Source organism: Cervus elaphus, chromosome 15 (assembly GCF_910594005.1).
Source record: "Cervus elaphus chromosome 15, mCerEla1.1, whole genome shotgun sequence".
Lineage (NCBI taxonomy): Eukaryota > Metazoa > Chordata > Mammalia > Artiodactyla > Cervidae > Cervus > Cervus elaphus.
In genome coordinates, this window is record NC_057829.1 from 25,632,976 (window position 1) to 25,652,512 (window position 19,537).

The 19,537-nt window shown below is 49.0% G+C and overlaps 1 protein-coding gene across 2 annotated transcripts; it reads left to right on the top strand.

Annotated features, from left to right (window-relative positions):
* The first annotated feature begins 13,800 nt into the window (after positions 1 to 13,800).
* On the top strand, positions 13,801 to 16,972 carry FAM241B (family with sequence similarity 241 member B). 2 transcript variants are annotated; one of them, XM_043926660.1, is made up of 4 exons: positions 14,045 to 14,121; positions 14,634 to 14,703; positions 15,379 to 15,508; positions 16,180 to 16,972. In XM_043926660.1, exons 3-4 carry the CDS (start codon positions 15,416 to 15,418, stop codon positions 16,447 to 16,449), a joined length of 363 nt encoding a protein of 120 aa, XP_043782595.1. In that variant the 5' UTR covers positions 14,045 to 14,121; positions 14,634 to 14,703; positions 15,379 to 15,415; the 3' UTR covers positions 16,450 to 16,972. The 2 variants fall into 2 exon arrangements, with proteins under 2 accessions (XP_043782596.1, XP_043782595.1); XM_043926661.1 differs by lacking the exon at positions 14,634 to 14,703 and having other exon boundaries at positions 13,801 to 14,121.
* Positions 16,973 to 19,537: the final 2,565 nt, after the last annotated feature.

Here is a 19,537-nt window from a genome sequence, read left to right on the forward strand (position 1 = left end):
TTGGTTTCTGGGGAGTCACCTAGTCCTTCACATCTCAAGGGGACTCAGCCTGGCTTCCTTCTTCAGGTTCCACATATGACCCAGAGGAACTCATGGATGGTTTGCCTATCCACTTTCTACTTTTCTCCCCTCAGCTATCCCAGGGCAGTTGCAGCACAACTTACTTCTTCAGACTTTTCAGATGTGAGTTGGACAGCAGTTCCTGCATCCTTCAAACTCCAAGGAACAGATGTCAAACTCAACATGGTTTTCCTGAGGTCTCTTAACTTGGCTTGACATGCCAGAATGTAGATGAAATGCTTAGCATGCTTAAGAGTCTCTTAAAAATTCTTCACAGACCTCTTCCACATCTTCAGGAATGCCTTTGTCTTTGTTTTTTTTATTATTTCATCACTCTCCTCTGAGTGTGCTCCCAGGCTTGTGTCAGGGCTATAGGAGGGGAAGGTCACATGTAATCACGATGGTTTGCTGATAAGACTAAGTGTGCATGAGGCACTACCTGCTAAGGGCCTGACAAGGTTCATCCTCACTAATTCCCATTGCAAACATAGAGGATGGGAGTTATCCCCATTTTACAGATGAAAAAACAGTTCAGAGTTAAGGCACTTGCTCAAGGTGACCCAGTTGGCGAGCAGCAGAGTGAGTGGTCAGATGGAAGTCTGACCTTGAGCTTAGTCCTTCACCCTTGGGCTGTCTGGCTGCTGGGATGGGGTGGGTTGGGGGGTGGGAGGTTGGGGAGGATTAGGGGGGCAGGTCCTGATTGCGGCAGTGGCAGATACTGGTGACCTTCTACTGTCCTAGACAGCCTCACCTGGACGGCACACATTGGGAAACTGAGTCCCACAGAGGGTCACAGCCGGCTCGAGTGACAAAGCTGTCCTACCCCATGGGCATTTCCCCACACTGGGGTGGGGGCTCTGCCACCCCTTCTGGTTGTTTTATTTCCTGCTCTGGAAATGGTGGAAGATGACTCTGGGAGATACTGTCAATTCTTGTAGAGCTTGGAGATGGTCCCCCTCAATTCCCCCCGCCCACCCTATCCTGGCTCCCCTCCCCAGAAGGCCATAGGGCCCAGTACCATTGAAATTTCAATCCCAAACCTCACACAGGCCCTGAACATATGTTCCACCCTGAAAGGAACAATGGGGCTTAATTAAGACCCCACAAAAAGCGCTTGGCTAGGCTGGCCTCATTCTCTGCTTTTGGTTCTTTTTTTGCTCACCCCACCCCCACACTTCTGTTTCTGCTGCTCCCTCTGTGGACGGGATGAAAGGCGTTCATGACCCTCCCGGCTCCTCTACTTGCCCTACTTTTCTTACAGTCTGACCTCTGTACACTCTCCTGAGCCCTGGAGTAGAAGAGGTTGCTGGTTCTGGTACCAGAAGCCCTCATGCCCAGCCCAGCTGTGGAAGCTGGAGGCCAGTGAGAGCTTGCCTGGCTTCCAGTCCCTGCAGGGCTATCCCGACCTGGGACTCCCTGGCTAACTCTCAGGCTCAGCCTGGCCCAGACCAGCAATCTGATCTGGATTCTAGTGGGAGGTGGCCTCATGGACTCTAAGGTAGAGCTCCAGTTCTTGGGCCCAACCAGGATCATGAGCCTGTGAAGGTTTACTGAAGGGCCCAACCCTGCAGAGATCCTTGAGGAATTTTGATGTTGAATGAATGTACCACTTTTTACTTATTTAACAAAGTTCATGCCCAGTTTACTGCATGCTGGAGAGCTATTAATCTTCACATTAGGTAATATTATCATCCTTATTTTTACAGATGGGATAGTTGAGGCACAGAGAAGGTAGGCAAAGGTCACACACCAAGTAGGTAGCTGCTGCTGCTGCTAAGTCACTTCAGTCGTGTCTGACTCTGTGCGACCCCATAGATGGCAGCCCACCAGGCTCCCCCGTCCCTGGGATTCTCCAGGCAAGAACAATGGAGTGGATTGCCATTTCCTTCTCCAATGCATGAGAGTGAAAAGTGAAAGTGAAGTCACTCAGTCATGTCTGACTCTTAGCGACCCCATGGACTGCAGCCTACCAGGCTCCTCCATCCATGGGATTTTCCAGGCAAGAACAATGGAGTGGGGTGCCATTGCCTTCTCCGAAGTAGGTAGCAAAACCAGAGAATTCAAATCCAGGTCCACTGACACCAGAAGCCATACACTTAATCCATACCTAAGCTGCCTCTGATGAAAGAATAGATCCATTTGACCATGACCTGGATAAACGGACTCCTTCCTTACTTCTGCCCCTCCCTCTTCTCTTTGCAGTTTAACAACTTATTATAAAGTGAACCTTCATGAAACCACCAATCAGGTCAAGAAATTGAACATTACTAGCTCCTTATATCCTGCCCTGCCAGGCGCAATGCCTCCCTCTCCTCTAGAGCTAACCACTAAGTTTTTGTAATGATTTCTTTGCTTTTTTATTGACGGGGGGGTGTTACTTTTATCACCCAAGTATGTATGCATCCCTAAGCAATAGAATTCACCTTTACCTTCTTTTGATCTTTATATAATTGAAACCATACAGTAAGATTCATTTTGTTTCTGGCTTACTTTGTTCAATATTGTCTTTTTTTCTTCTAGCATGGTTTACTTAAAGAGAGGTCTACAGTGGTGTAGTCCCGTGACCTGGAAAGGCTTGGCAGCACTGCAGGAGCCTGGGGGGGCAGTCAGAGGCTCTCTCCTCAGGCAGCCAGGGGACTGGTGAGTCAGGGTCTCAAATTGGAGAAGCTGGAGAAGTGTTAATGATCACTTACCCTGAGTGAGCAGCTTTCTTCTGTGTTGCACAGCCATCCTTTAATTTCCTTCTAGGTGTGTGATAAGTATCTTTTCTGTACCTTTGCAAATTCTCCTCATTCGACTTCTTTCTGAAGCTATTGCTTCAGTACCTTTTCATGCTGGCTTTGATCAGTTTTATGCAGGTGAAACCTGAAGGGCTCCTCACAGTTGTGCTGCTGTGGGTATTGATGTCAGCCCTTCATTTCACTCTTGATGGGCGTTTCTCTGACTCCCCAGGTTGGAATGCATATAACATGGTAAAAAGATGGGTAAATAAATCAAGCTTTCCTTCTCCTCTTAATTTTTCTAAATTATGTTTGACCCTTTAAAACTAAAATAACACTGTCTGATGTGGTTCTATATATATATATGTACAGTAAATATTTAAGACAGTCACATTATAATTGAGAGGGTAAATGGATGTAAAAGAAAGTAAGTTCTTTAAAGACATCACTCAAACTAGTAAAATGATGTCACTATAGGACTGTGATATGTTATGTATATGGATTTCCCAGGCAAGAATACTGGAGTGGGTTGCCATTTCCTTCTCTAGGGGATCTTCCTGACCCAAGGATTGAACCTTACATCTTCTGCAAGTCTGCATCTCCTGCATTGCAGGGGGATTCTTTACTCCTGAGTTACCAGGGATGCCCGTAATTCTTAGAGTAACCACCAAATAAGCTATATAAACAGATATGCTAAAAACACTATAGAAAAATGAAAATGGAATTCTAAAAAATGTTAAGTAGCCCACAGGAAACCAGGAAAACAAAAACAGATATATGAAAACAGAACAGAGAGAAAATGAAAACAGACTTAAGATCTAACATATCAATAATTACATTAAATGTAAATGGTCTAAATACCCCAAATATAAGGCATATTGGTAAAGTGGATTAAAAAATATGCCATCATTGATAAAATATAGAAATACAGGCAAGTTGAAAGTAAAATTATGGGAAAGGAGATGTCATGTAACTATTAAAGAAAAGAAAGCAGGGTTAAACAGACTTCAGAGAAAGAAAAATTACCAGAGACAGACGAGGACATTATATATGTTAAAACAGCCAATCTACTAATAAGATACAACAAACCTAGACATGTATGCACCAAATAACAGAGCTCCTAAATATGTGAGACCAAACCGAGAACTGAGAGGGGAAGTAGATGAACCCACAATTGTATTTAGAAACGTCAGTGCCCCTCTCAATAACTGATGGAGCAGCTAGACAGGAAATTAGCAAGCATGTGCAAGGGTTCAAAAACACCATCAGTCAACATATACAGTATAACTGCGATTGGTGGAATGTCTCACCTGAAAGCAGCAGAGTACCCATTCTGTTCAATCACCCGTGGAACGTTCATCAAGATAGCTTCTCTGACAGAGAGGTTGCAGGGGAGGGGGGCGGGCAGCACCATCATCTCTCTGGAGGGTGAGCCTTTGTCAGCCCTCTCCAGCCCCCTGCCTAGATCATTTGGCAGCCCCAGGGAGTTGCAGTCTGCCCCTTCCTTGCCAGACCAGAAGGGCTGGAGGGGTCCCAGCCTTCATACAATCCCTTCACCACAATTACCAAACAGTTCTTCCCAGCCCACCCCCTGGAGGAGAAGCAGGCAAGAGAGGATGAGAGGGTTGAATGAGATGGTTTTCATTCATCACCAACTCAATGGACATGAGTTTGAGCAAACTCACGGAGATAAGAGAAGGACAGGGAAGCCTGGCGTTCTTCAGTCCACGGGTCACAAAGAGTTCAACATGACTTAGCGACTGAACAGCAACAACCTCACCCCTGGACCTTCCTTCTTTCTCTGTCCCTTGCAGTTCTGGCCTTCCCAAACCACTTGAAAAAAAAAAAAAAAAACTTTTCATTTTATATTATAGTTGATTAACAGTGTTAGTTTCAGATCTACAGCAAAGTAATTTAGTTGTGCATATACATGGATTGGTTCTTTTGCAAATTCTTTTCCTGTTTAGCTCAAACCACTTTTGATCTGATTCTTCTTGGCTTGAAGCAGACCAAGTTCCCCCCAGACACCCCAGTTTTGAGGGGGACTATATTTTATAATGACACCTCAACTCCCCACTTGCTCCTCATCTTTCCCTCCCCTTTCCCTTGCTGCCAACTTCTAACCACAGTGGTGGAAAAAAAAAAAAAACAGAGTTTCTTTGGACCACAAGACAAACCTCAAAAAAATCTAAAGAACGGAACTCATCAGAGTATGATCTCCAACCACAGTGGAATTAAACATGAAATCAACAACAGAGCAATAACAGGGAAATTTCCAAATACCTAAAGACTAAACAACACTCTTTCAAATAATCCATGGGTCAAAACATAACATATCAAAATTTGTGGTACACAGCTAAAAAGTGCTTACAGGAAAATTGATAGCGGTAAATGTCTACTGTAGAAAATTGGGGAAATCTAAAACAAATAATCTAAGCTTCTACCTCAAGAGCTTAGAAAGAGAAGAGCAAAACAAACCTAAAGCAAGCAGAAGGAAGGAATAAAGAACAGAAATCAAGAGATTGGAGACAGAAAGACAGTAGAGAAAATCAATAAATTTCAAATTTATTATTTGAATAAAACAATAAAATTGACAGATCTCAAGCAAGAATGAAATGGAAAAAAGAGGGATGACCCAATTACCAGTATCAGGAAGGAAAAATTAGTTTTTTAGTGTCTGCTGACCCTGCAGACACTAAAAAGATAATAAGGAAACACCACAAACAACTCTATAAACAAATTTGACAACTGTGACAGAATGAATCAATTTCTCCAAAAGTACCTGAAAGCCTCAGTCAACCTCGAAAGGAACTCTGGAACTGAAATGGCTCCTGGATATCTCCGATCTCCATCAATCATTGAATGTGGGCAGCCTCTAAAAGGACTTGACCTTGGGTGATGTGTCTCTGTAGTGAAGCAATCTATGAAGCGTCTGAAGCCTGCCCAACGACTGATGCTTCCCCCAGAAATTGGGCAAAGTCCTCCCTTGGAGGGGGTCTGGCCGGCAATCCTCATGTCTCCCACAGTCTAATCCTTGTACCATTCAGATCTCCTTTCTCAGTATTCTGGTGTGGCTTCCTGAGCAATACTAGTGGGAGAAACTAGTCACTGCTGTTGTAGCTGCAAATGGTCACTCCACTACCCCTCAGCTAGAACCTCTGGTAGTTTCAGTGAATCACCTGGTGGTATGACCCAGACCCTCATCCCCGAGGGCTCTGGGCTTCTGGCCATATTCTCTTTTCAGGACAAAGTTGCTGCACCTGTCCTTAACCATTGGTGTTTACTTGCTCAGTCGTGTTTGACTTTTTTGCGACTTCATGAACTGTAGCCTGCCAGGATCCTCTGTCCGTGGGATTTCCCAGGCAAGAATACTGGAGTGGGTTGCCATTTCCTTCTCCAGGGCCTTTAACCATTACACTGGGGAAAAGGAGAACCCAGAGCATCCAAGTGGACCACCTAGGTGTCAAACATGGTCCTCTGTCCCCATTTTGTAAGAGCAGTCCTGCCCCCCCCACCCCCCCCCCCCCCCCGGTGACCAGGACCCATTAGTCCTGCCAAGACAGTGACTCACGCCTGCAAGTCTCCAGACACAAGAACCCAAAGTACTCAGGTGGCACTCTCCGCTTGACAGGACTCCTGCTGTGTTTTCTGGCACCAGTTACTGCTGCTTCTGCTCCTTGGTTTCTGAATGCATTTCTAACTGCAGAAACAACGGCTGGTAAAGGTCTTTGATTCAAGGTACAGAATGCATCTTTGAGAATGGCTCCTTGTCTTTGCAGAGAACTGCCTCTGGGCTGGCCCTTGACTGTGCATCCAGTGGGCTGTTGCAATTTTCAATCCGGCCAGTAGTTTCCTTCTGGTGACATATGTAATATGACCAGTAGGGGTCATGAGCATGATCTACACCTGTTTTGCTGTAAAAATAGGACCTCTTGGTCTAATGCAACATTATATGGGATTCCATACTTGTAGATTAAACACTCTGTAAGATGTATGGGGCTTCCCAGGTGGCCCAGTGGTGAAGAAGCTGCCTGCCAATGCAGGAGACGCAGGAGATATGGGTTTGATCCCTGGGTCAGGAAGATCCTCTAGACTAGGAAATGGCAACCTGCTCCAGCATTATTCCCTGGAAAACTCCATGGACAGAGGAGGTTGGCGCTCTACAGTCTGTGGGGTTGCAGAGTTGGACATGACTGAGTGAGCACACACACAAGACGTATGGTGCTAACTGAGGCCCTTTAGGCCAGAAAGGTGAGCACACTCCTGGAGTGTGTTTTCATCCACAGGAATTCCTTTCATGCCAGAAGGAATCTTCAGCACTTCCAGGCTGGAAGGGGCCCAATGAAATCAACGTGTCACCAAGTAGCCAGAGGGTCTCCTTGAGGACTGGTACTGGACTGGGGACTCAGTGCTGCTCTTTATTGTTGGCATTTGGATATTCAAAGGAGGCAAGTGATTGTAATTATGATGGCCAGTGTTCCCTGTCTGGGGCTTGAGCTATTATACAAGTTATACAAGTTTATCTTTGTTGCCACGTCTGCGTGCTTAGTCGTGTCCGACTCTTTGTGACCCTTTGGACAGTAGTCCACCAGGCTCCTCTGTCCATGGGGTTTTCCAGGCAAGAATACTGAAGTGAGTTGCATTTTTTTCTCCAGGGGATCTTCTTGACTCAGGGAATAAACCCACATCTCCTGTGCATTTCAGGCAGATTCTTTACCCACTGAGCCATAGCAAAGTGAAATTTGCTGCTTTGTATCTGAAGAGGATTTAAGTTTAGGGGTAGCCATCTGGCAAAGGAGCATCTACCACAGTGTTTTAAAAACAACACCCTGGCGTCCACAACCTGAGTGCCTATTCAGTCACCTAGAATGGAGATGCCTAGGCTTTACCTCCAAGAGGTTCTGATTCAATTGGTTTGGGCACCCACAGTTTATGAAAGTTCCCTTTGGTGATTCTAATGTGCAAGGAGGTTTGAGAACCATTGTATTAGTGGATAGAGAAATCAAATGAGGTCTTGATTAGCATTTTCTTTCCTACAGAATAGAACATGCCGCTGTGTAGCTCATATAGCAAGGGTATTACTTGTGGGGAGATTAACAAGATGGCCCCAGTCAGGCTCTTTGCCCCACATTCTCATGCCCTCTTGTCCCTTGTTTTGTAAACAATGACTTTGCATGATTATGTAACAGCTGAGATCACTTATAGCACCCCACATGCACTTCACGAGGTACTCACTTGGTTGGTCACTGGCTACTTTGTGTGGTATGACTGTGTGGCTTCACCATGAAAGCCCTGGCTGCTGCTGCATCATGCTACAACTGAGCGGCATCATGCTTGTGTTGTATGAGGTTATGTTATGGCTACATTATGGTCATGTTATGGCTGCTGCATTAGCCAGGAGAGAGGCTGTGTTATGGCCGCCATGCCAGCCAGGAGGGAATAAACATGTCTGCAGTTCCTATGGTTCCTGGTATCTTCTTCCAACCTCCTAGCTTGCACCTTGCCTACCCTGGGGTCAGCAAACAGTGTGAACCGCAAGACAACTGGTGTCACAAATAGGATCAGCAATACACTACTGTTTTTGAAACTTCTGTTTCTCACGTGTGTGTATGTGTGTGTGTGTGTGTGTGTGTGTGTGTGGCTACTAGGCTGTGATACAAAATGTATAAAAAGAGTTTGAAAAGCCACTGGTCTAAAGTAGTGCTTGTCAAACGTCAGTGTGTATAGTAACTTTGCAAAGACCAGAAAAACCAAGAGCACATTTTTACCGGGCACCTGCTGGGAGTAAGCCACGACCTGGGGCTGGTCTTGTGTTAACAGCATCGGATGGGGGAGCCCAAAGTAGAAGGGCAGCAGAGATGGGCCAAAGCAGGCAGAGGCTGTTTGATGGTAGGTGGGTCCAGAGCTGGGGGAATCTGTTCATTTGAACCCTGGCTCTGCCACTGGCCTTGGGTTGGTCATCTAGAATCTGAGTCTCAGTTATTTATTTTTTTTTAATCAGCAAAAGGGGAATGATAACATACACTTTTCCTATTTCATAATCAGAAAAGATGATGTGGTCCCTGGAAAAGTATTTGAAAGTGGTAGGGACTCTGCACACTTAGAGATTATTATTATCCCATGGAACAACTGGAACTGATGTTTGTATTGCTGGCATTAAAATTGGGGGATGGGGTGGGATTTAGATTAAGTGGGGAGGGCATTTGGACAGATAGGCCCAAGCAAACCTTGACTTGGGGTGATGTATATCAGGGAGAGTGAAGAGCCTGGGCAGGCGGCGCTGAGGGAGGGGTTTGGTAAGAGTGTACTGGGGCCAGATTTGGAGGGTTATTGAAGCCTGTCAATGAATTGGTTCTTACCGGAGCAGATAATATGGAACCACTGCAGGTTCCCGAGCACAGGAGACCCCTGAAGGAAGTGGAGAGGTAAGAAAAGTGAGTCAGTCTCCTGATGCTATTTACATTGGTAATGATAGGGCTTTTCCAAGTGCAGTCAATCACGACTGCCTTCTAAAGCTGTTCTAGAGTTCCCCTCGCTGAAGGGACTTCCTCCTCTGGGCTCTCACGGTTATCTCCGGCTGGACTGTATCTCCTTGGCAGCTGTTGTACCAGCTCAAGCCTTCCTAGAAACATCTCTTATTTCCTGTTTCCCCCAACCTACAGAGGACTCTCCCTTCTTGGGGCTTCTGGGTTAAGCGTGCCTACGTGGTCACTCAGTCATGTCTGACTCTTTTGTGACTCACCAGGACTCTGTCACATGGGATTGTCCAGGCAAGAATATTGGAGTGGGTTACCATTTCCTCTTCCAGTGGATTTTCCCGACCCAAGGATCAAACCCACATCTCCTGCGGCTCCTGCTTTGGTAGGCAGATTCTTTACCATTGAGTCACCTCAGTGACCTCAGTCACCTCACTTATGGAGCTCTACTTCTGAAAGGTAGTGGTTCTCTGCCCTGGTTGTTCACTAGAATCAGATGAAATTTGTTTCTTAAAACCTCTTCAGGACTTCCCTGGTGGCCCAGTGCTTAAGACTGCACTTCCACTGCAGGGGGCACAGGCTTGATCCCTGTTCAGGCAACTAAAATCCCACATGCCATGCAGTGCAGCACCCCCTGCCACCCCACCCCACCCCCCAAAAAACCTCTTCATGTCCAGGTTGTACCCCACATCAATGGCACTGTCACCTCTGGGGTGGCACTCAGGCTTCGGGATTATTTTTAAGCACCCCAGATAATTCCAACGTGCAGTTTTGAGATGCACAGACCACCTCTGACAATCGGGCATCCTGCCTTGGATCATCCCTTCCATATGTGCTATATCCACTTGCATCAAGACTGTAGGAAGAAGGTATTAGGATTTCAGTTTATATTTATTTGGAATATCGTTCTTTTCTAATGTACATGCTTTACAGTTGACTTAATGTAGTGGAGCAGTAGTGATGACAGTGATTACTGAGAGCTTACTGTGGCCAGGCTCTCATCTAAGCACTTTACACCAAGCACTGAGTGCTTCACAAAAGCTTGATGAAATGGGTACTGTTACTAAAAGCATTTTATAGATGAAGATACCGAGGCCAGAAAGGTTGAGTAACTGGCCCATCATACCACCAGAAAGCGACTGTGCCAAGATTCCAATCCAGGCTGGTTCTAGCATCCACATTTTATCAACAATACCAATCTGCTCTCACAGCACACACGTATAACTTATAAACAAATAAATAATACACAAATAATATACAGATATTGGGGGGCCTGTTCAACATTTTTTACTAAGTTTTCTTTTTTTCTCAAAGATTTTTAAAGTCCTTATTGAATTTGTTACTTCTGTTTTATGTTTGGTTTTTTAGCCATGAGGCATGTGGGATCCTAGCTACTTGACCGGGGGTCGGAGCCCTCACCTCCTGCATTGGAAGGTGAAATCTTAAGCACTGGACTACCAGGAAGTCCCTTGATAAGTTTTCATAATCAAATAATTAAATCATATTGGCAGAAGATGAGCCCTTGAAGCAAGGTCTAAGTCTCAGCCTTCTTTCTCTTCCTCCACCTAGGGACCAGTGAGCATCCAGGTCCTTATATATGTCCTTGCATATATCTGCTCCCAGAAATGGCAACCCACTCCAGTATTCTTGCCTGGAGAACTCCATGGACAGAGGAACCTGGAGGGCTACAGTTCCCGGGGTTCACAAAGAGTCGGAAAAGACTGAACAACTAACACTATATACATCCACTCCCAGAAACATCTACTGATTGATAATCATAACAAATAGTTATCAACACTTGCCATGTGCCAGAGACTCTCAATTCTTAATCTTCTTAATTAATCTTAATTAAGCCCTTCTTAATCTTCACAGCAATACTGAAGGCAACTGCTCTGATTAGCCCCATTTTGCAGATAAGGAAACTGAGCAGTTTAGTAACTTGCCAGAGTCTGACTCACCCTGTAGGATTGCAGAGTTCACTGTCTTCCACTGGTGAACAGGTCCACTGGGAGAAGCTTAGGCTGGACAGGGACTGAAAACATTGGGAAAGAGGCAGAGGTTGATCGCTCACTTTTTTGCCAGCTGCCCTTCCCTATTTGCCTGACAGGTAAACTCCTACCTACCGTTCTGGTTCCAGTTCAAAGACCACCTCCTCTTAGGAAGCCTGCCTTCTTCCTTCACACTACAGTTAGTTGCACTTGTCCTGCATTTCATGCCTCGTCTTCCCCACTGGGAAGTTCCACGCTGGAAGTGGAGTTGGAGTTCCTTGAGGGCAGGGCTGTTCAGTTCAGTTGCTCAGTCATGTCCGACTCTTTGTGACCCCTGGGATTGTAGCACACCAGGCTTCCCTGTTCATCACTAACTCCCAGAGCTTGCTCAAACTCATGTCCATCGAGTCAGTGATGCCATCCAACTATCTCATTCTCTGTCATCCCCTTCTCCTCCTGCCTTCAATCTTTCTCAGCATCAGGGTCTTTTCTAATGAGTCAGTTCTTCACATCAGGTGGCCAGTATTAGAGCTTCAGCATCAGTCCTTCCAATGAATATTCAGGGTTGATTTCTTTTAGGATTGACTGGTTTGACCTTCTTGCTGTCCAAGTGACTCTCAAGAGTCTTCTCCAACACCACAGTTCAAAAGCATCAATTTTTCAGTGCTCAGCTTTCTTTATGGTCCAACTCTCACATCCATACATGACTACTGGAAAAACCATAGCTTTGACTAGACGAACCTTTGTCAGCAAAGTGATGTCTCTGCTTTTTAATATGCTGTCCAGGTTTGTCATAGTTTTCTTCCAAGAAGCAAGCCTCTTTTAATTTCATGGGTGTAGTCACCATCTGCAGTGATTTTGGAGCCCAAGAAAATAAAGTCTCTCACTGTTTACCCATCTACTTGCCATGAACTGATGGGACCAGATGCCATGATCTTAGTTTTTTTAAATGTTGAGTTTTAAGTCAGCTTTTTCACTCTCCTCTTTCATCTTCATCAAGAGGCTCTATAGTTCCTCTTTGCTTTCTGCCATAAGGGTGGTGTCACCTGCATATCTGAGGTTATTGATATTTCTTCCAGAAATCCTGATTCCAGCTGGTGCTTCATCCAGTCCACCTGCATATAAGTTAAATAAGCAAAGTGACAATATACAGCCTTGTTGTACTCCTTTCCCAATTTTGAACCACTCTGTTGTTCTATGTCTGGTTGTAACTGTTGTTTCTTGACCTGCATACAGATTTCTCAGGAGGCAGGTAAGGTGGTCTGGTATTCCCACTCTTTATGAATTTTCCACAGTTTGTTACGATCCACAGTCAAAGGGTTTAGCATAGTCAATGAAGCAGAAGTAGATGTTTTTCTGGAACTCTTTTGCTTTTTCTGGAACTCACTATGATCCATCGGATATTGGCAATTTGATCTCTGGTTCCTCTGCCTTTTCTAAATCCAGCTTAAAAATCTGGAAGTTCTCAGTTTGTGTACTGTTGAATAATTTTGAGCATTACTTTGCTAGCATGTGAGATGAGTGCAATTGTGTGGTAGTTTGAACATTCATTGGCATTGCCCTTCTTTGGGATTGGAATGAAAACTGACCTTTTCCAGTCTTGTGGCCACTGCTGAGTTTTCCAAATTTGCTGGCATATTGGGTACAGCACTTTAACAGCACCATCTTTTAGGGTTTTAAATAGCTCAGCTGGAATTCCATCACCTCCACTAACTTTGTTCATGGTAATTCTTCCTAAGGCCCACTTGACTTCACACTCCAGGATGTCTGGCTCTAGGTGAGCGTTCACACCATTGTGGTTATCTGGGTCATGAAGATCTTTTTGTATAGTTCTTCTGTGTGTTCTTGCCACCTCTTCTTAATATCTTCTGCTTCTGTTAGGTCCATACCATTTCGGTCCTTTATGGTGCCCATCTTTATATGGAATGTTCCCTTGGTACCTCTAATTTTCTTGAAGAGATCGCTAGTCTTTCCTGTTCTATTGCTTTCCTCTATTTCTTTGCATTGATCACTGAGGAAGGCTTTCTTATCTCTCCTTGCTATTTTTTGGAGCTCTGCATTCAGATAGATATATCTTCCCCTTTCTCCTTTGCCAGGACTTCCCTGAGAGCTCAGTTGGTAAAGAATCTGCCTGCAATGCAAGAGACCCTGGTTTGATTCCTGGATTGGGCAGATCTGCTGTAGACGGGGTAGGCTACCCACTTCAATATTCTTGGGCTTCTTTTGTTGCTCAGCTGGTAAAGAATCCGCCCGTAATACGGGAGACCTGGGTTCAATCCCTGGATTGGGACGATCCCCTGGAGAAGGGAAAGGCTACCCCCTCCAGTATTCTGGCCTGGAGAATTCCATGGACCATATAGTCCATGGGGTCGCAAGGAGTCGGACACGACTAAGCGACTTTCACTTCACTTTCTCCTTTGCCTTTCATTTCCAGAAGTTCCACACTGGAAGTGGGGTTGGACTTCCTTGAGGGCAGGGGTGGGTCCTACTTAAAGGCTCAGCAGCTCATACCGGCGGGCTGAGCCTGTGCCACCCAGGTCAGAGGCTCCCCCACATCCTAGCTTTTCCTCCTCCTCTTCTTCCCCCTTCTCTTTGCTTCCCTTCCTCCTCCGCACTCGTCTCCCTCTCTCCCAGCCCCGAGGTGCACCCGGTCCTCTTTCGGTTCCACTTCTGCCGGGTGTTTCTCCCTCCTCCCGCTTCTTGCGCCGCCTGGGTCCCGGCAGCTGCAGTTCCTCCAGAGGCCTGCAGAGGGAGCTGCCGCGCCACCTGCGGGGCCGTGCGGCGGCGGCGCGCGCTTCCTGTGAGGTCTGGTGGGAGGAAGCGGCCTGGGAGCCGCGGGGAGTGGACGCAACCGAGGCCCGGGAGCCGCGCCAGCAGGTGAGTGTGCGAGACTCTGGGCGCGGGGGAGCGAGGGTGCATGCCGCCCTTCCCCTGGGCCTGGTCTCGGAGTCGGGCTCCGCGGCCCGGGCAGCGGCCCCTCCCACCCCGGCGGCGCGCCCTGCCGTCCCCGTTCCCCACCCCCACCTCCCTTGGTGTCAGGCGCTGGAAGGGCCCGCCGCACCCTCAGCCCACCCAGCGGGCGGGAGGGCAAAGCACAAAGGGACCGCGGAGGACCCTTGGGCCCTCTTGGTTATTTGCAAGGGCCAGCAGGCTTCAAAAAGGGGATCCGCCTGTCCATGCCTTGGGCAAGGGAACAAGGGCTCTTAACCCCTTTTGGCGTCTGTGTCACGAGTGCTTTTGAAAATTTAGACGAAAACTGGCTCATATTCTGAGAAATAAGAGCCTTTACCCAGACTCGGGGAGAAGCGTTGAAGGACCCCCACCTCCAGCCATGGACTCCCTTGGGGCCCTTCCCTCCCCTTTTCTCCCTTCCCCCCTTCCCCTCCCAGATCCGCAGCAGCATCCCCCCATCCTGTATTTCCGGAAGGCCGGCCCCGCCCTCCTGGTGTTACCTGAGAGGTGAGGGACAGCTGAGGGTAAGCCCTTTGCGGGAAAGTAGCTCTGAAGTGGGCCCTGTCTCCTGCAGGCAGAGAGCCTGAGTCCCTAGCATCTCCCCGAGGGAACAGCACACTGGACCATTGTTTAACGGAAGGGAAATGGAGACACTGAACTCCATACTTAGTAACCAGAGAGGGACCTTGGGCCAGAGTTCTTGGTTTCATGCGCTTTCTCTGCTGCCCATGAATGGGTGGTCCTAGGTGAGTGAGGTAAGCCCCTCTGGGTCTCTAGCTGTTGCAGCCCTAGAAGACTGTTGGGAGGTGTGAGTGAGATGAACCTGGGTGGACTTGATGAGCAAGGGTTGTCATTTCCTTTGTTGCTGGCGGTGGTGATTAATAATAAAACTTCCTTCTCCAAGGATCTTTTTTTTTTTTTGGCCCTGCAGCAAGTGGGAACTTACACATGCCCCCTACATTGAAAGTGAGAAGTCTTAACCACTGGGCTGCCAGAGAAGTCCCTCCAAGGGTCCTTTTGATAGTTTTCCTCGTGGGCTCTTTCAAACAGCTAGTATCTGTTTCTCTTCTTTTTATTAACTAGACACACCATGTGCTCAGCCTGGGTCACCAATGTGAGCACCCAGAATTGCAGTTTTTCCCCCTGAAAGCAAGCATCTCTTTGGTGAATGTTTTCCTTCAGGTGTTTTGAGGCCTGGGGAAAGGTGCAGCCTGGAAGGATGGTTCGGATCTTGGCCAATGGGGAAATTGTGCAGGATGATGACCCCCGTGTGAGGAATACTCCCCAGCCACGCAGTAGCACTCCTCGACAGGTAGGCACCCAGCCCTGTGGATGAGAGCAGCTGGTCTCCTGTCCACTGTACCAGTTGCTTCTTCGCTCCCAGAGGCTCCCTTGCTGGTGATTAACCTTCTCTGTACTAAAGCCCTGTTTATAGAGAGCAGGGCTGGGCAGCCTGGGGGTTTAAGGCTTGGGGAGAACCCCAGTAGATTTATTTCCCAGCCCCGTGCCTCCCCAGCTCTCCTTCCTCCAGGCAGCCTTCCCAGATTTCAAACCCAAGAGCTCTCTCCCTTAATCTGGTCAGCAACCCCCACTGGAGCCAGCATCTTTTAGAGTCTGTTGGATGAGAGAGAAGCTGGAGAATAAGTGGAGAAGATGAGCCCATGGCCGCAAGATGAGTTGAAAAGGAGGAAGGAGCAGGTTAAAAACGTCCTCCCAGAAGCCATGCCCCACAGTCTCACCCTCCTTGCCTCCTTCCTCTACTGTCTCTCACGTGATGTAGGGAATATGGACTGGCATTTCCTATGCTCTGAGAGCTTGTGACTCAGTGGTTGGGCTTTGCGTGGGTAGCATTTAATTGCTGAGAAAGGAGGGTGTGGCCCCAGGTGGTCTTAGGGGAGGGCAGGCATCCTCCTGCCTCCAGTGCCTCAACTCCAGGGAAGCTTTCTCTGGATTCATTCGTCTCTCTCTGTCTTCACCTTGCAGAGCTTTCTCAATAGGGGCCACGGTGCCTCCCTGGGGGGTCCCGGCCCCCGCCAGCAGCAGGCAGGTGCCAGGCTGGGCGCCGCTCAGTCCCCCTTCAATGACCTCAATCGGCAGCTGGTCAACATGGGCTTCCCACAGTGGCATCTGGGCAACCACGCCGTGGAGCCGGTGACCTCCATCCTGCTCCTCTTCCTGCTCATGATGCTCGGCGTGCGCGGACTCCTGCTGGTGGGCCTCATCTACCTGGTGTCCCACCTGAGTCAGCGGTGACCTCCGGGGGCTGCTGGGGGCAGGTGTGTGGGAGGGGGAGCTGCGGGGCCTCGGTGTGAGAGCAGGCACGTGGGGAGGAGCTCCACACCAGTGCCGTGAGGGTGTGCTCAGAGAGCCTGTGTGCACATTGTGTTAAGCAAGAGGCAGAGGGAGCCTCTAGTCCAACATTCCCAAAGGATCGGGTGATCCCCACTTCATTCCCTTGAGACGCGTTTAGCTAGTGTCAGACATTAAGCACAAAGTCACAGCAAGAGAGGGATTCTCTTTCCAATTCTCTTCCAATCCTTTTATGCCAAGAAGAAAGTCTCTGCTAGGTGCCAATGTGTTTTCATGCCCAGAACATGGGCTGGCTTCCCCGTTACTAGGGAGCAGGCCTGGGGCTTAGTGGGAAAAGTTTCCAAACTTTTATAGCTCCGTTCCATTTTAATGGTATATTTTTATTGGCTACCTTTTATTTATGACATGTGGTACTGGTATTCTACTTATTGTGGTGGCGTTTTTCAATAAAGAAATTTAAGTAAAAGTGTGTCCACATAAAGACATGCGTAGTACGGCTGCATGTAGATCTGGAAGACATGGTGAAGGTGGTTTGGGAGTGGTTGGGGCTGGTGAAATGGGCAGAGGGGGGCATTTGACCTTGGAGGGTGGTTTCTAACCTTTTCCCTGCAGCCTCTGAGAGCAGGGGCAGTGGGCCAGGTAAAGCGTGGAGTTGGGCCTCTTGACTGATGCTTGGATAACTGGCTCATTCTTAGATGCTGGCCTATTGGGGGTGGGGTGGGGTGGGGCAGGTCCTCTGACAAGAACAGCCAGTGAGGCTATGGGCTGTGTCAGGACAGCTGGGGTGCAGGTCTCCCTGGCCCAGGGGCTCGGACCAGAGGCTGCTCAGCCTCCCTCAGCCTGCCAAGGCTCTCACAGCCTCTAACCTCGGGACACTGTCCTCAGAAAGCAGAGGCCTTGGCACTGATCACTCGGGGCACATAGGGTGAGGGTGCCTTGCTTTTGGTGAGTCGCGGTCTTGAGCTGTGGCTGGTTGAGCCCTGGGTCTGTGTGGAGGCCCTGCTGGGGGGTAGGGGTAGCACTGGATGCCTGAGGGCTCTGGGCCTGCAGTGGGCTGATCATCAAAGGTCAGAGAGAGGCTGGGTGAGCTTGAGGGCTTCCCACGCCTGGGGCCAGACTTGTCACCCTTCATTTAGGGTCCTCCTTCTGGGTCTGGTGGTTTGGGGGAGGAAGGCAGGTTTGGGAGGTGCTTCTTGAAAGCCCGGGCCGGGGCAGCCCAGCTTGGGGTGTATGTGGGGGAGACTCGGGAAGAGGTGGAGATGGTTCCTGTCCTTGCTGAGAGCCTGTGTGCTATGGGGGACAGAGCCCTCCCCCGCCGACCCTGTGCCCTGGAGGGAGCTGGTGGCTTTTGTCACAGACTCTCCCAGGGGAAGCTTTATGCTGTTCAAACAGGGCTTCTTCTCAAGGTCTTCTGTGTCTTTATTTCCACAGACTGAGAAGGAGGAATCTAGCTCCCTCCCAGTGGCTCCTCTGGGGCCTGGGCAGGGGAGGGGGTACCCAGGCCTGGCTGCTCTCCCGGCTGTCTCCTGGGGCACCTCCTTCTGCCCACCCATCCCCCACCCGCCCCCCAGCCCAGCAGCCCTGGGGGAGGGACGGCCCCTGCAGCTTCCCCTCCCCTGAAACGCCCCGTCAGTGCTGCTTTCTTGCTGAGCTTTCCTTGCCTTCTTGCCTTGCAGAGCTCTCTGAAGAAATAAATCTTAAGTGAACCGTAATGTATAAAATTCCTTGAAGGGCTATGAATCTGAGTCCATAAATTCAGGAGGACTGAGAACTGTGTCTTTTTCTGTAGTTCAGTTTCCATTCCCAAAGCCTGCAGCCTTGGAGAATTGAGGATACTTTAGAGAAGCAGGGCCCTCCTCCCTGCTCCATATTAGAAGGAGGCAGAGGAGGGGCAAGTGCTGGGTTGGGGGTTGGGAGGAGCCCCGGGCTTCAGCCCCTGGGGCAGTGCCACCCCCACCCCCACCCCGTCCTCCAGGGACTTGTTAGCAGCTTAAGGGAAGAAGTGGGGATTTGAAAAAAGTGAGTTGTTCAAGTAAGAAGCGCTGTTTGCTGCTTGAGCTCAACACCCAAGACACAGACCCAGTAGAGCTGCTGTGGTTGAAGTGGGCCGGGGTCCCAGGGGCCCCTCTTGACCCTCCTTTCCTCAACCCACCTTCCCTGTGCCCCTTGGGCTCCAAGCAGATTGCTAACCAATGTCCTGCCTCATTTCTCAAGGTCCAGGTTCTGAAAATCTGCCTCAGAGAGGCAGTGTGCTGAGAGAAGGCGCCCCCTGGGGTTGTGCAGCCTTTGGAGCTGCTAGTAATACCAGCCATCTCTGCCTCCTGTATGAGGTCCTTTGGTAAACCCTCGCCACCAAGAAATCGTGCTGCAGGCATGTTCTGAGCAGGTGGAGGTGGCCAGATGCAGACCGCGATGGGCCCAAGTGAGGCCGAAGGCTGCCTTGGCCTAGTGGGTGTCCTAGCTGGAGGTTTGCTGAACAGGGTGGGCCCTTCCTCCTCTGCTCCCCGACCCACCACCCTGCCTGCGACATGACGGGACCCCCCAGACTGGGCCACCTTGAGGGCAAATTTCGGTGGAGGTTTCCGCTAATACCCAGGGCTAATCCTTCGAGCCCTGTGTTTCCATGTCTGGTTGGATTTGTGGCCTGACGGCCTCATGAGCTGCAGCTGGGTTCACACCAGGCCTCTGCTGCCTCTGTGAGGCTGGGAACAACTGCTGTCCCCCATGGGGCTTTTTCAGCCCCCCAGTTGGGACCGTCTGGCGAAGAGCTCCTGGCCCCACCGCCTGTTCCTGCTCCATCTCCCAGCACCAGCAGCCTCTTGGGCCCTTCCTTCCACAAGTTCCAAGCCCTTTGCTGTACACACTACCCCTCCCCACCCACCAGCTAGCCTGCAAGTGGGGACCACAGCTCCATCTCCCCAGAAGAAACACCAAGCCCGAGACAGAGCTAAACAGTGTTGCCAGCCCTGGGACTCTCCCTGGGCCATTTAGCAGAGGCAGAGAGCCAGGCTTTCTAACCAAGGACTCCAGC

Coding starts and splice junctions, on each gene's coding strand:
- FAM241B (XM_043926661.1), top strand. CDS start 15,416: ATGGTTCGGATCTTGGCCAATGGGGAAATTGTGCAGGATGATGACCCC. Junction 15,509..16,179: donor GCAGTAGCACTCCTCGACAG/GTAGGCACCCAG, acceptor TTCACCTTGCAG/AGCTTTCTCAATAGGGGCCA.